Raw genomic sequence first — 16,448 nt, forward strand, 5'->3', positions numbered from 1 at the left:
ATAAATAAGCTTTGTAAAGGATAAAAATCATAGAATAATTTATCAAATTCTTGTTGGGTCTTCAGCCAGGCCAAACTGTCATCTGCACACAATATTTCCATGGTCCACCTGGCCACCATCATCAGGTGAGAAAAGCTATGCCGCTCTCGCCGATAACTGATTCAAACCATGAATGACAAAACCTTTGTATGCTGTGAAAATATGAAAGCACATGCACTAAAATAATGCGCACATGTTAAACTGTTGCTGCGCCCCGTGGTGCAAGAAGAGTTACAGCACCTCAAGTGATGAATACTGTCGAAAAATGATATATTGATAAAAATTATTACTCATAGCTGGCCGATTCAGATGCTGTTGTTTCTTCATATTGTTTTACTTGACAGGTATCCATTATCATGGTTAATTATATTACCTGTTCTGATTTTGCAGATCATTTTAAAACAATCCCAATGATACGAGCCATTTGCAATCACTTGTATCTCAATGTATAGCATCCTATGTCCCTCTGTAAGGCAGTGCTCAGCCATGACAGATTTGTCAGGTTGTAACAATTGCATATGGCGATGATGATCGACACAGCTGTCATTGGTGGTATGAATAGTTTGGCCAATGTGTATTTTACTGCATTCACATGGTATTTTGTAAATCCCCGGGGTTCCTCTAACTTATATCCACAAAGTGCTCTAATCTTAGCTGGTAGACAGAATAAACATCTGACTTCATGTTTCTTCAGCACCCTACTTATCTCAGCAGACACATTCCCAAGCATATGGAAGGAAAGCCACAAAACTAGAAGTCTCTTCAGCTGGTTTAGGTACTGGTCCAAACTCAAAAGCACATTGAATCTGTCTCTCCATATAGCTGTTGTGATTAAAAACGTCCTTAAGATGTTGCAACTCTTATGGTAAATTCTCAGCATCCGAGATATCATATGTCACAGGAGCAAATGCTGTCTTGGATGACGAAAATCTACCACAAGAGCTGCAACATATTAAGGAAGTGTTCAACCACAACAGCTATGTGGAAGGACAAATTTGACATGCTTTTGAGTTTGGATTACTATCTAAATCAGTTGAAGACACTTTTTGTTCTGTGGCTTTTCTTCCATGCACTGGGAACGTGTCTGCCGAGATAGGTAGGGCACTGAAGAAACATGAAATTAGATGTGTATTCTGTCCGCCAGCTAAGATTAGAGCACTTATTGGATCTGTTAAAGACAATATAGGTTTGAGGAACCCTGGTGTTTACAAAATACCACATGGATGCAGTAAAATCTACATTTGCCAAACTATTCATACCACCAATGACAGTTGTGTTGATCATCATCGCTGTATGCAATTGTTACAAGCAGACAAGTCTATTGTGGCTGAGCACTGCCTGATAAAGCAACACAGGATGCTATACAATGAGACACTAGTGGTTGCAATGTGATAATGGATACCTGCCAAGTAAAACTTGGAATCCAGTTTTATTAGATATCAAGAAACAATAGCATCTGAATCAGCTGGCAATGGGTAATAATATTTAACAATATATTGTTTCTCTTTCTCTCGAAGAAACAATATATTGTTAAAAATTATTACTCATTGCCAGCTGATTCAGATGCCATGACTCGAAGAGGCCACATCATTTAATGATTGAATTGGCTGATGATGATGATGATGATGATGATGATGATGATATTGTTTCTCAACAGTATTTACCAATGGAAGTGTTGCAACTCTTCTTGTGCCAGGAGGCAGCAGCAACAATTTAATGCCTGCGCATTACCTTAGTGAATGCGTTTTCGTATTTTCACTGTGTATAAAGGTTTTGTCATTCACGGTTTGACTCAATTATTGGCGAGAGCGGCTTAGCTTTTCTCACTTGATGATTGCAGCCAGGTGGACCATGGAAATATTGTGTGGAGATGACAGTTTGATACAGATGAAGACCCAACAAGAATCTGATCTCTTAATATGCCAAGAAAGCCTACATAGACACATAGAATAACATATTTCAAAATTAATATAGCCTAGATGAGAAAACTAGTTTTAGCTTTCACAAATATTTACTGACACAATAAATACACTCATACCCAAATGGCAGCAGTGAAGTTCACAAAATTGGCAATTCATACTGGAAAAGCCCCACAGAATGTACAGACTGACAACAAATATCCATATGGTATGCACCAAGAACAATTCTAAAGAACAAGGTACATTTTTTGCCCCATTTAGCAAGAGTGAAAAATAGTCTTTTCATAGGAACACAATGTGAGTTTTATTCCTAATTCTTGAGTATAACAACTGATCAGTGTTTCCAAAGATTGACCTGCAAAACTAAAGGACAAAATTCTGATAATGTATTACTGACTATGTCAATTGGTGTCAGATACACTGTATACATTTTATGAATAGAAGTCCACCAACTGTCTGCATTTTGGTTTTTCATTTTCCTTTATGCATTTCAAAGCGAAAGCTCTTCATGATTCACAAGTTGTGACTGAAGATATCCCGTAATTTAAAAAAAAGTTCTAAAAATGAATTAGGATAAATAATGCTGAGGATATAAAAAAAGGGAAACAAACAACTGTATTAACGGCAACTGGGGACTCACCATCACCTAATGTATGACAATTCATGAACCAAAGGCAAAGGATGTTAGTCATTTATTTTAATTGATTTAATTTTTTTTAAATGTTTTGCATTTGCACATATCACTGTTAAACTTATTGCACTTCGGCCTCTTTCATTTGAATGATATATTTACATCAATTTATGCATATTTTTGTCTGAAATGACAAAGAAATCTTTCAGTGATTTTTCTACAGTTCTTCTTCATAATACCTGCCAGAAATACATTCACTGTCAAAAAAGCTTATCTGAAACCACAATATTATGCTTTGATCTGGATGCTTCACTTAGTCCCGATGACAGGACACTTACCTTATTGTACTCCTGGACAAGAAGGTCAAGATTAAGCTTTTTCCGGTAATTGTTGTAGAAGTTCCGGCACTGCTGTTGTGTACGCGAGCTGCCAACACATTCAGCCAATTTGGGCCAGTTGAGACCATGTTCACGAAGACCACGCTTTAAGCTCTCCGTCTCTTCTTCTGTCCACCGCTGAACACCACTGTCAGACTCCTCCTGCTGTGGTGACAGTCGCCGGGAGATGCGTGTAAAGCATGCCGAACAGCACTTTGTCACATTTGGTGGAATCTCTGTGGATACATACAATGACAGTTATATCAATTCAGATATAATCCACAGCAATATCAAAAAACTTGACTTTTTTATAAACTAATATAAAAATTGAAACCGTATGACAAGAAGAAACTCTGGCTGAAGTCTACGAGATTAAATGTATATCCACACTTTTCTAAACTGCACCATGCCTCTATGTACATTCCATAACATGGTGTACGGCATGTCAATTAGTAATATCATTTAGCAAACAGAGCACATGAATACAACACTCATTCTACAAACCTGAGAATGAATTCTCTTATCCTTTATCAAAGTTAGATTGTGTTGGCTGTACATAACAAGACAAAATTATCTTTATGAATGGGCCACACAAGTTGAAGCTTTGGATCAGCTTGTGAGGCAACTTAGGTGGTATACCTGGCATAATTGTAGGTATCATGATTCTTGTGGTGGTTCTGATTCAACATTCAATTTGGTACAACACATATTTTGTTTTCGCAACAAAATTAAATGATTAATGTTATTACAAATGCCACACAAACGAATCAAGTCAATACTTAGTTGAAATCCCACATCCTTACTGACAACACTGTCTGCCACAAAGGTGTGTGTGGTCTCCTTGATAACATAATCTCAGAATGATGATTCTGAGAATAACATTCTGTCCTCTCATTAAACATATGAAGCCCCATGTTTAGACAGTGCTCCGTTACTACTGGTTTATCCAGTTTACCCAGTCGCATGTGCAGGATTGAACTAAGCACTCCTGGAATTCAGCACTGGCTGCCATTAAATTAAAATGAAAGAATCAAGAACCCCTGCTTTCTGATCTAATGCAGTACAATGCAGAGAATTAATTCAGCTTTTAACCACAGCAAAGTCCGGCAGCACCGTCATTGCCTTCTGTGCTCTTGAGGAAAGGCTCTCTTCGCCTCCCAGCAGTGTTCACCAAGAACGCTATCTTCGTACATGTCTCATGGTTCAAATAAATTTTGCCTCCACTGCCTAAGCCTCACCAGTTGCATCTTGCAGCAATGACGACAGCATCTAACACCATTTGATAATACTGAACCATTGTTTCAATGAAATATTGTAGGACTTGTGCAACATTATCCAGCAGCAAACCCAAGGAGGTCATTTGCATCTTTCATGTGATTTCCTGTATGGATGCACTCCACTTACATAGAACCCTTCCAAGAAATCTAAGTCTTTCAAAACCATCCCAAATACTGCTTGTGTGTGTTCATTCCATTTCATATCACTTCTTGGTATATGTTGTATATACATCAACGATGTGATGTGCTGTGCTTCAGATGTTCACCACTCATCTTGTAATTGGGTTTCTTCCCTGTGTTGTAGGCATTATTTCGGTCAACTGAGACTTTCCCCAGTGACTTAATTGTGTTGTAGTTTGCGATGTGATGTATTACTCACACAGGAACATAACAATGACAACACCTTTATGCGTCTATATTATTTTCTAGAATGTAGGTTGTGGTTATACAATGTAGGACTTGCGCAACATTGTCCAGCGAGTGAAAGTTCACACTTTGGTTGTGAGGCTGAGGTCTAGGTTAATTGACAAAACAGTATCAAAGGCTCCAATTAATTCCAGTATTTTCCATGTATCTCAATTTCAGAAGAGCTGCTTCCCATTAACCGAGTAGCAATTTTTTCCAAGCCTTTATGCATTGGCATAATTGTACCAATTTGAAATTAATGGATTGATTGAGATGAAATCAGTGAGAGGCCATGGCATAAAATGATACCAGTGCAAATTGTTCAGGTTTGTTGAACTTGTAATGTAACGAACATGTATGATAATTGGAAACTTGTACCACACTGGGATCTGAACCCAAATTTCCTGTCTTTTACCAGGAATTGCCTTCACCATTAAATTTTCTGAACAATGACCCACACTTTTACTGTCATTGACACATAAGAGGCAATCAAAAACCTTCCCTCTCAAGGTCTTACAACCCAGAATTGATACGTCAGGCAGGCAAAACTGCCGTGAACACTGAGGCAATCATCTCACCAATGTATCAGGCCGAAGGTGTCCATTGGTACACCACCATGTCCTGTTACACACCCTTGTCCAACTAGAATCATCGACTCTTCAATGTCTTTTTAAAGGGATCGAAGAGTGATAATCAGTTGGGGAGAGATCAGGACCACAGGGCAAGTAGTCAAGTATCCTCCCACTTGAGTTGGCATTATTACTTTATTACATCATTTGCCATTGTGGAGGTGTGCTATCATGAAGCAGCAGCACCCAGCAGGGAACCTGGTGCACCATTCCACAACAGTGGTTTTCAAGAGACATGCTCACATACATATTCTTCATTCTCCAGGGGATGTCTACCCATGTTTGCCCTTCAGTGGCCAAGAAAAATATAACAGCATGTTGGACCTGTTTGGATGTATTTGGTACTAATGTTGCCACGGTTCACATTGCCGCATTTACTGCAGGCATGTTGGAGACACGAATGCCGTACTAATCCCTTGCTTAAATGCTGGTGCTTATACAACCACACTGGAGTTGCACTATGTTGCATATATGCTGCAGCAACACCATCAAACGGAAAGCTTTTGATCGTCCCTTATACTTCGATTGATAACAGCCAAACAGGTTAACAAAGCAGTTTGAGTACAAGAATTTGTACAATACCAACCACTGTGACTACATGAAAATTGTGGAATTGACTCTGATCTAAATGGAAACAGTCACCTAATTATTCACAGTGAGTGTCTCTCTCTTTCTCTCTCTCCCCCCCCCCCCCCCCCCCCACACACACACACACACACACCATATCTACTTTCCAATTGTTATTTGTTCCATCTTTAAGTGATACATAGCACGTAAGTAGGTCTACTTCTTCATCAATATCAGGCTCCCAGCTCCATAAGTTAATCCACTGCTTCACAAGAAAATAGACTGAGTTGACAAGAGGTGCCTCCTAGTATCATGTTGGACCTCCTTTTGCCCATCTTAGTGCAGTAAGTTGACATGCCACTGACAGCGGATGTCCCCTAAAGAAATAATGAACCGTGCTGCCTCTGCAGCTGCCCACAATTGTGGAGGTGTTGCCAGTGCACAATTCTGTGCACGAACTGACCTCTCGATTATGTCCCATAAATGTTCAATAGGATTTATGTCAGTGGCCAAATTATTCACTCAAATTGTCTAGAATCATTACGCAAACCAGTTGTTAACACTTGTGGGCCCGATGACACGATGCATTGTCATCCGTAAAAATTCCGTCATTGTCGGAGAATGTGAAGTTCACAAATGGCTGCAAATGGTCTCAGTAAGTTCAGCTGGATCAGAAGACTCGTCCATTCCAGGTAAACACAGCCCACACCATTACGGAACCACCATAACAGATTGCAAAGTGCCTCATTGACAACTCTGGTCCACAGTTTTGTGGGGTCTGCGTCACCTTCGAACCCAACTGTCAGTTTTTACCGACTGAAATCTGGACTCGTCTGACCAGGGCACAGTTTTCCAATCGTCTACGGTCAAATCGACATGGTCAGAGCCCAGACATGTGATGTCGTGCTCTTAACACAGGCAGTTGCATCGGTTGTCTGCTGCCGTAGCCCACATTAATGCTAAATTTCGCCTCACTGTCCTAATGGATGGGTGGCACATGAAATGTGTTACCGTTTTGTTTTTGAATATAAACTTTATTGTCAACACAATCTGAAAGAAACATATACTACAATGAAGAGCCGTCCATGGAGATTTGTTCTAAGTCAGCACATCCTCAATATGTCCACCATTTCGTTTCCTAATTTCCTTCAAACGAACACTGAAGTTAGTGATTACCCTACGGCACATGTCTTCCGTAATGTCACTGCAAGCTTGAAGAATAAGTCTTCTGAGCTCCATTAAATCAACCTAGACTTTTTGGGGAAATTTTTTCCTTTAAGTACGCCCAAAGAAAAAAAGTCATATGGATTGCGGTCTGGACTATTGGAGGGGAGGGGAGGGGAGGGGGGGGGGGGCAATTTTGTCCGTCATTGAAGCGACCTGGAAACCCGAGTGAAATGACCCACATGTCGAAATGCTCGTGTAAAAACTCCAACACAGTGTTTGCAGTACGTAGCCTTGCTCCATCTTGCACGAACCACTGTGTCTTGAAGGGCAAGGCAGTAGCAAGAAGCTGTGTAATGAAGCTATTGTGAAGCATGCTCAAATAATTCTCGCTGTTCACAGTTTCTTCAAAGAAAAAGGGTCCAATAAGTCCGTGACTGGAAATTGCTGCCCACGCTGTAATCCTCGGATCATAATGTTGTCGTTCATGAAGAACTTGTGGGTTTCAGTGGCCCAAAAGCGTACATTTTGTTTGTTAACCACAGCGCCTACATGAAAATGCACCTCGTCTTGAAACCAAATGCTGATGAGAGTTTCTTCCCTATCCTCCACCCACTGAGCAAACAGTAGTCTCTGCTGCTTGTGTTCTTCAGTGAGCTTCTGTGCACAGGTCATCTTGTATGGGTACATATGGAGGTCACTTTTAAGAATGCGGAGAACTGAGCGTCTGGATATTCCCAGTTGCACTGCTGTCTTTCTACACGATTTCCCGGGACTTCTCTGTACAGCAACTTGTACCACTTCAATATTCTCCAGCGGACGAACAGGCTCAGGCCGAGGTCGCTTCGCTTCCAATACTGTTCCTTCCTGTACAAATTTATCGTACAACCTATGGATGGTCTTCTTGCAAGGGACCCATCGTGTGTTAAACTGTTGTCAAACACACCTCTGAGTCACAAAAAGGCTTTTCGTTTCATGAAAAAGTAACACAATTGCTGATCATTGCTGTGTCGTCAGTCTTCCATTGTCAGCCATTCCTGCTTACTAGTCTCCTAGCAGCAGTATCATGAGTTACACATCATTTTGTAACTCATTTGTTTTTCCAAGCTCTGCTGGTACTGCTGTAGAGATCCCAGTGGGATATCTAATATGTGTCGTAAATTGTGAAAGAAACAATTGGTGACACATTTCGTGTGCCTCCCTGTATTTGCCGTACATCCCACACTGTTTCCTGCAGTTACTCTAGGCAGTGCTGCTTGTCTGTCAACACTGACAACTGTATGCAAAAGCTGCTATACTCGGTCATTAAGTGAAGGATGTCGGAGAGGTAATGCTCGAAATCTGTTACTGTCAGCACTCTTTCAACACTGTGGACCTCGAAATATTGAATGCACTAGTGATTTCTGAAATGGAATGTCCGACGCATCTAGCTGCAACTACCATTCTACGTTCAAAGTCTGTTAATTCCTGTTGTGCAGCCATAACCAAGTTGGAAACCTTTTCACACAAATCACCTGAGTAAAAATGACAGTTCCGCCAAAGTACTGCCCTTTTATAGCCCGCATATGTGATTCTATTCCGTATGTATACGTGCACATCACTATCTCACGACTGTCACCTCAGTATACCGTGTGACAACTGCTGAGGAAACTGTCTCCCGACGTGCTCTCGCACTGTGTCGCACAGCTTTTCCAGAGCTGTGCTGTCCTGTCCCGTGTCGCTTACATCACGATGCGCTTCTACATCTACATCTACATCTACATCCATACTCCGCAAGCCACCTGACGGCATGTGGCGGAGGGTACCTCTATCGGTTCTCCCTTCTATTCCAGTCCCGTATCGTTCGTGGAAAAGATTGTTGGTATGCCTCTGTGTGGGCTCTAATCTCTCTGATTTTATCCTCATGGTCTGCTCGCGAGATATACGTAGGAGGGAGCAATATACTGCTTGACTCCTCGGTGAAGGTATGTTCTCAAAACTTCAACAAAAGTCTGTAACGAGCTACTGAGCGTCTCTCCTGCAGAGTCTTCCACTGGAGTTTATCTATCATCTCCATAACACTTTCGCAATTACTAAATGATCCTGTAACGAAGCACGCTGCTCTCTGTTGGATCTTCTCTATCTCTTCTATCAACCCTATCTGGTACGGATCCCACACTGGTAAGCAGTATTTAAGCAGTGGGCGAACAAGTGTACTGTAACCTACTTCCTTTGTTTTCGGACAGCATTTCCTTAGGACTCTTCCAATGAATCTCAGTCTGGCATCTGCCCTACCGACGATCAACTTTATATGATCATTCCATTTTAAATCACTCCTAATGCGTACTCCCAGATAATTTATGGAATTAACTGCTTCCAGTTGCTGACCTGTTATTTTGTAGCTAATGATAAGGGATCTTTCTTTCTATGTATCCGCAGCACATTACACTTGTCTACATTGAGATTCAATTTCCATTCCCTGCACCATGCATCAATTCGCTGCAGATCCTCCTGCATTTCAGTACAATTTACCATTGTTACTACCTCTCGATGTACCACAGCATCATCCGCAAAAAGCCTCAGTGAACTTCCGATGTTATCCACAAGGTTATTTATGTATATTGTGAATAGCAACAGTCCTACGACACTCCCCTGCGGCACACCTGAAATCACTCTTACTTCGGAAGACTTCTCTCCATTGAGAATGACATGCTGCGTTCTTTTATCTAGGAACTCTTCAATCCAATCGCACAATTGGTCAGATAGTCCACATGCTCCTACTTTGTTCATTAAACGACTGTGGGGAACCGTATCGAACGCCTTGCGAAAGTCAAGAAACACGGCATCTACCTGGGAACCCGTGTCTATGGCCCTGTCAGTCTCGTGGACGAATAGCGCGAGCTGGGTTTCACACGATAGTCTTTTTCGAAACCCATGCTGATTCCTACAGAGTAGATTTCTAGTCTCCAGAAAAGTCATAATACTCGAACATAATACGTGTTCCAGAATTCTACAACTGCTGGACGTTAGAGGTATAGGTCTATAGTTCTGCACATCTGTTCGAAATCGATTCTTGAAAACGGGCTTGTGGCCTATAGTCACAGCTACTGCTCGTGTAAACAGTGAACTCCGGTTAGAGTACCAGTCTGGCAACGAGCACGACTTAGCACAGCACATTAGGTACGTGTCTTTCTGGATGCCCAGCGACGACACTTTAACACGGGTGGAGAGTACTCACGGAATTCGTGGACGAGCGGCTGGCGTAGCTCAGGCGGTAGCTCGGCCCAGCGCGCGGGCAGCGACCGCAGGCGCTTGACGCGTCCGCGCGGGTTCGGGCACGAGGGCAGCGGGCATTGCGTGTAGCGCGAGCGCACCGCCTTGCAGCGACACGAGTTGCAGACGCGTGCGCCCGCCGACACGTCGTCCTCGCGCAGCCCGTAGGCGCCCGCCTGCGCGCGCGGCAGCGGCCGCGACTGCGGGAACTGTTCCAACTGCGCCCGGCACACCGCGCACGGATGCGCTCCGCCCTTGTCTGCAACATAAAGCAACACACGCCGATGAGCACTAGTATGGTACAGAATTCGGAGAGTTCCGAGGCTGGTCGGGTTTTTGTTATAAACACATAAAAAAGGGTAAAGTTATCTGAAATTATAAGGTATTAGAAAGAGGCAGTTGATGAAAATGGAGAATCGAGTGAAAGAGATACAGGATTTGAAACCATCACCTATTTTGTCATCTTTCTAATTTCCTCAGCTTGATTGCATCATTGTGTGCTTTGGTGTCACTGCTGGTCGATGTGGGGGAGGGGACCGAACAGCTAGGACATCGGTCCCGTCGGATGGGGGAAGCAACTCGGCCGTGCCCTTTCACATAAACCGTCCCAGCATTTGCCTGAAGCGATGTAGGGAAATCGTGAAAGACCTGAATCAGGATGGCCGGACGTGGAATTGAACCGTCGTCCCTCGAATGCCGAGTTGGAATCCGCTACATGGCTGACCACTGAATTTAACCCATAAATCACCCACGTTATTGAAATTTGTACACAGACCAAGCAGTCAACGAAACCATGGAGAAACTTCAAAAGTGACCCCTATAATTGTAGATATAACGTCTGAGGGCACTGTGACCACTTTCAATACAATAAAGAAAGACAGGCTCCGTTAGGGTTCCGTATTACGTTCATCTGAACTACCGGTTTCGACCTTTGTTGCCTGTTATAATCAGATCCATACCAAAATTACTTATGTAGTTTAAAGAGAATCCTCGCCCTACTGACGACATGTAGTTCGCAGGAATCTGAAGAAAACCTGTCTGAGAATCATATCAAGTAGCCCACTAAGTCTCTGTCTTTCTCCCTCAAAAACTGATCGTTTGCCGATAATTCTGTCAGACAGGGCAAAACATTTCGGAGATCACCTGTATTACTATACAACCAAAACAGTGCACGTTCCCTGTTGCAGGTTTCCTATCTAATGACTTCCAAGGGCTACAAAAATTTATTCTTCAAAATTTATATAAAATTATTGATCAAATTTACCCATTTAAAATGCTGTCATAATCTACTCATCAAGATGTTTATCTTATGTTAAAGATTTAACACAATAATACAAGTATTAGTTATAAACTGTGAGTATGTCTTGAGGGAGCGTAACCCAGGCTACAATCTTTTACAAACTTTTTCTCGTTTACCCCCCCCCCCCCCCCAACCACACACACACACACACACACACACAAATAGCGAAAAAGTTGATCGTTTACTGCATTTTTGCTTTTCTTCCTCTAAAACTTCAGTGCCAGGCATGACGCTTTAATTTATTACTTAACCCTATTTACAACACATCCTTCAGACGGTATTCACATATACTACTCAATGCGCCTTGCAAAATTATATCGTCATTTGACCATACAGTTCAGGAGATGTGACGTCATAAACAATGTGAGACGTGAGAAAACAGCTTCAGCTTAACACAGAGCTCAAATTGCCCAGACTATATATGTGGAACACACACACACACACACACACACACACACACACACACACACACTTTTAATTAAGTACATAATTAAACATTTCAAACTTCTTCACTATCCCGCAGACGTAAATGGAACAGCTCCATTCTTCTCAAAGAGTCATCTGCAACCAAAGAAGACTCGATCCACGAGCGCAAAACTAGGTCCACCAGCAGTCTCCACGTCCAGCAGCATTTCTCGCTCAATTATTAAGCCCTTACCCACCGCACGGGCATACACAGAAAAATCTGTCGTTTTTTTTCCCTCTCCGGACGCTCCGCCGCGTGTAGAACTGGGAGGCTGGTAATTTTTAACAAGTACCAGCAGTCAGTCACATGTAGTACTTGAAAAGAACAGAAAAAAGCTGCACCGACCATTTGGTTTCTAAATCACTTATTATCGACGCGCAAAACGCTGGGAAAGGCGCGACGGCGCGTTTCACCCGGTACGCCGGCGCGCGTAGGCCGGACTAGCTAAAAAGCGAAAAAAGGAGCGAAATCTGGCGGCGGCAAACAGCGCTGTAATGCAATTAGGGCGCGCCCTGAGCCCGCGAGCGCGTAGCGGCCCGTTTTTAATAATTGGCAGCGGGCGGTGGCCCCGCCGGTCACAGGGAATAACGAAACAGACAAACAGCACCACAGCCAGCGCCAAGTTAATTTGCAGCGTCAGGCGTATCGGCTGCTGCTGCCCGCCCGCCCGAACTCAATTATGCAGCGGACGCCGCCTCCGTCCGCTATGACCCGAGTGTCACTCGCAAGGCAACCGTTTCCAACCGCCACATCAAGCAAACACCGCCAATCTCCCGTTCGAGGCCACAAAACTGACTTCCATTCTTCTCCTGAAATGCACTGTACACTCACAGGAGAAAAACGTTATATGATTCTCCATCCACCCCCCCCCCCCAATCCCCCAGCTTCACAAATTCAGCTACTCAACAAAAGGTCGTCCTTTCTTCGTCCTTCTAGCTCAGTAGTTCCCAACATTTCTGAGACTATTATCTCTGAGTGCAATCAGATGACCCAGTTTCCCACCACAATCATTAACACTGGCGTCTAACTAGACTTTAAAGTGACAATTTTCTTCGAATTTATATTTTTAAAAGAACACTACAACTGATATTTAGAAAAAAAGCTAACTCTCCTCTGAAGGTAGGCACTTCTTACAAAACATACTTCCTCTGCACCACTCCTCTTCCTAGCGACACCTGCTTCACGCACACCCTGCATCTCATTTAAAATCAACCAGGTTAAAATGTGTGCACTGTACTTACTGCTCGTAAATCATTTGCTTGCTGGACTCCTTATGTACGAACTGACAAAAATTGGAAGACTTCAGACAGCCAATGTTTTTTTGAATGCATTATGGGAACAGCAGTGATCAATGTCTTATAAATAATTACTATTAAAAACAGTCTTGATCACGATTTATTTAACAAGGTGACCGGTTTCGACCACTACTGTGGTCATCTTCAGACCATTGAGTAGGAACCTCTTTCTGTTGGAGAATCACTACTAGTAGTGTTAAATAAATCGTGATCAAGACTGTTTTTAATAGTAATTAGCCAATGTTTTGCCTACGACGACTGCCACTAACAACTACAGCAACAATAATAATGATAGTAACAACGACGATGATAATACTATGTAGGCCATACAACAATGTAGTAGCCAATACATTATTATTGTTGTGCTGCGCTGTCAATTAATTCGTTTATCCGTTGCGAAGTTCATAAAGAAGCAATTTCTGGTCCAGTGCGGGAACGACCTACCAGACGACAGCGTATGTGATGTTTATGTATCAATTTAACTGTTACAAATGAGTGGTGGTAAACCGATGGGCGACGGATGTGTGTATTTTGGGCTTTGTTTTGCCGTCCACGCCGATTTCCTTCGAGGCACTTACTGTATCTTGATGAGATCTTGAGTTATGAGAAATGTTCTGCCCGAAATATCATTAAGTTGTCTTGGATACATCCGTGACATCCACGCAATACAAGTGGATACCAAAAACGTGGCACAGCCGTCTTTGATTGCAATACGTCTCATTCTTGACCGTCACATACCAACCCCGGCCCATCACCCATGCCCTCTCTTTGGCGACGGTGCACCTGATAATATAAGGAAAAAAGCCTCTTCTAAAGAGATGCAAAAAGGCCGGGGTGGTCGAGCGGTTCTAGGCGGTAGAGTCTGGAACCATGCCTCGGGTATGGATGTGTGTGATGTCCTTAGGTTGGTTAGGTTTAAGTAGTTCTAAGTTCTAGGAGACTGATGACCTCAGAAGTTAAGTCCCATAGTGCTCAGAGCCATCTGACCCATTTTGAACTAACCTACTTCGAACTGGAGTCTCGGAATTCAAGAATAAAATAACACATACCCCTTTGGAGAAGCACAAAACGCCCAACAAAATCCAATACAAAAAGAAGGGCACGTTATGGCGGATGACGTATTGAAAAGGATGGGGCGTCGTTTTATTCAGGCTATGCAATACGTTACAGTTGCCCACGTAATGCAAAAACATACTCCACTTAATGTAGTTAATTGCTGATTTGTAAACAGGTGATGTTATTATGGGTTTCTCTTTCGTAGGACAGCCACCATTGGCTGGTAATATACAACAGCGGACACACCAGTGTGTAAGTCAGGAATCAGCATTAAGACACAGATCTATTGCTGCCTCGGTTACCCAAATGATATTGTCCAACCTATTGTTAACAGGCGGCTTGGCAGAACGAGTCCAGTTCATTCACATTCAACTATTCGTTTTACACTGTACGAGAGCTGTTTGTTACAGGGAGTGCACCCTCTCTTAGCTGCGTGGTCAGCGCGTCTCTCAGCCATGCAGCGGGCCCGGTTTCGATTCCCGGCCGAGTCGGAGATTTTCTCTGCTCAGGGACTGGGTGTTGTGTTGTTCTAATCATTGTCACGCAAGTCGCCCATTGTGGTGAAAATACTTGCAACACGGCGGCCAAACTTCCCCACGAGGAGACTCCCGGCCATCAATGCCATATGACTGTTTAATTTCATTTGGTACAGAGAGACGACTGTCGCTCCTTAAACCAAACCTCGTACGACACGCTTGGACATTCTTCGTCGTCCTTGTCAACACAAGTGTTACCTGCGAAGATTCTCTAATGAGTGTATTTCTAATATCTGGGAAAATTAACATAAGTAATGAGTGAATTCTAGTTCGTAGATAATAATGTGTTTAAAATCAGCTGGCAAATCTTCGCGTGGCTCTTTTCCTGCATTATATTGAAAACAAAAAATTACGGGAAAGGTAAAAACGTCAACAAATAAGCTCAAAAACAGTTCATTACTTCCAGCAGGCGTGTTGGCACAAACGAACGTTAAAGAATGTGCCGGAAGAGACGAGAGGTACGAAAGGTCTCAAGGAGCCGAAGGTGCCGGTCTGCATTCCAAACCAGCAACGCCCAAGCGACGCCACTGATAGCACGACTCTATTTCAAGACCGACATGATTTCTGCACTGATATAGTACGTGGGTAGCTAAGATTATCACTTCGAATATCAGCATTCTTTGGTACTTCTCTAACTCTCGTAAATCCTTTTGTATGAAAAGAATTGCTACGAGAGTAGTATTTTAACAAAAAGCACTGGAGTTGTGAAATGTTTCCACGGGAGACAATCGCTTGCACTGCATAATGGTTTACATCGTCTGACCACTTTAAGCGAATTTTTAATTATATCGTACACAGAGTAATGACTTTTAGAGTGTGCATTTGACATCGCAACCAAATCTTGCACAGACCTATGAATATGTCTACATGTTTCGTAAATAACGTTGTGAATACATTTAGTAAACATCAAAATTAAATCGAAAAAGAAGGATCTTGTAAGATATGTGCCAATACTATTATAGGAGTGGACTCTGAGCAAAGAGGAAGCATTCCTTTACATGCGGCACAATGTGCTGTACAAGTGAACAATGCATCAACAAATTCGTTAATTACTCCATTTCACGAGATGGAGAATTTCGCAGCAGATTACATTTGCCAACTTTTACAAAGTGCTTTTAAGGTGAAATGAATGTGTAGTAGACGAATTGATATTCCCAAGTAATCATTAGTTTTATCCCGCAAAATTTCTCCCTCCAGCGCTAGCGACATCGATTCCTAAGAACCAATATTTAATTCGGCACTCATGTAAACGCAGATCCAACTGACGTGACTGCGAGTTCGCCGGCTCGTGAACAAGTAAACACATAACAAAAAGATACAATGGTGACAGCACAGCACAGTGCACCTTCTGCCTCTGATATGGAAATCCGGCGCCGCATCCAGCGGCTTCATTGGTGTTTTAGGCGTGACGGCTCGTGGACAAACTTTCACATTAATCACTGTATCCAATACCAGTCCGGTAAATTTTATGCAATAGAAATTGTTCTTGTATAAAAACCGCCAACAGGTATCACTAAACTACATTATATTTTGTT

At 42.6% G+C, this 16,448-nt stretch overlaps 1 protein-coding gene across 1 annotated transcript in view; it reads right to left on the minus strand.

Moving 5' to 3' along the window:
* LOC124711492 (bromodomain-containing protein 4-like) overlaps positions 1–16,448 on the minus strand; it is a 266,949-nt gene that overhangs the window by 22,208 nt on the left and 228,293 nt on the right. Inside the window, exons 11-12 of the mRNA XM_047241602.1 lie at positions 10,226–10,519; positions 2,928–3,202 (exon numbers count right to left, since the gene is read on the minus strand). Of these exons, the coding sequence (XP_047097558.1) occupies positions 2,928–3,202; positions 10,226–10,519 (569 nt within the window). The remainder of the gene's footprint in view (positions 1–2,927; positions 3,203–10,225; positions 10,520–16,448) is intronic.

This window comes from Schistocerca piceifrons, chromosome 8, assembly GCF_021461385.2.
Source record: "Schistocerca piceifrons isolate TAMUIC-IGC-003096 chromosome 8, iqSchPice1.1, whole genome shotgun sequence".
Lineage (NCBI taxonomy): Eukaryota > Metazoa > Arthropoda > Insecta > Orthoptera > Acrididae > Schistocerca > Schistocerca piceifrons.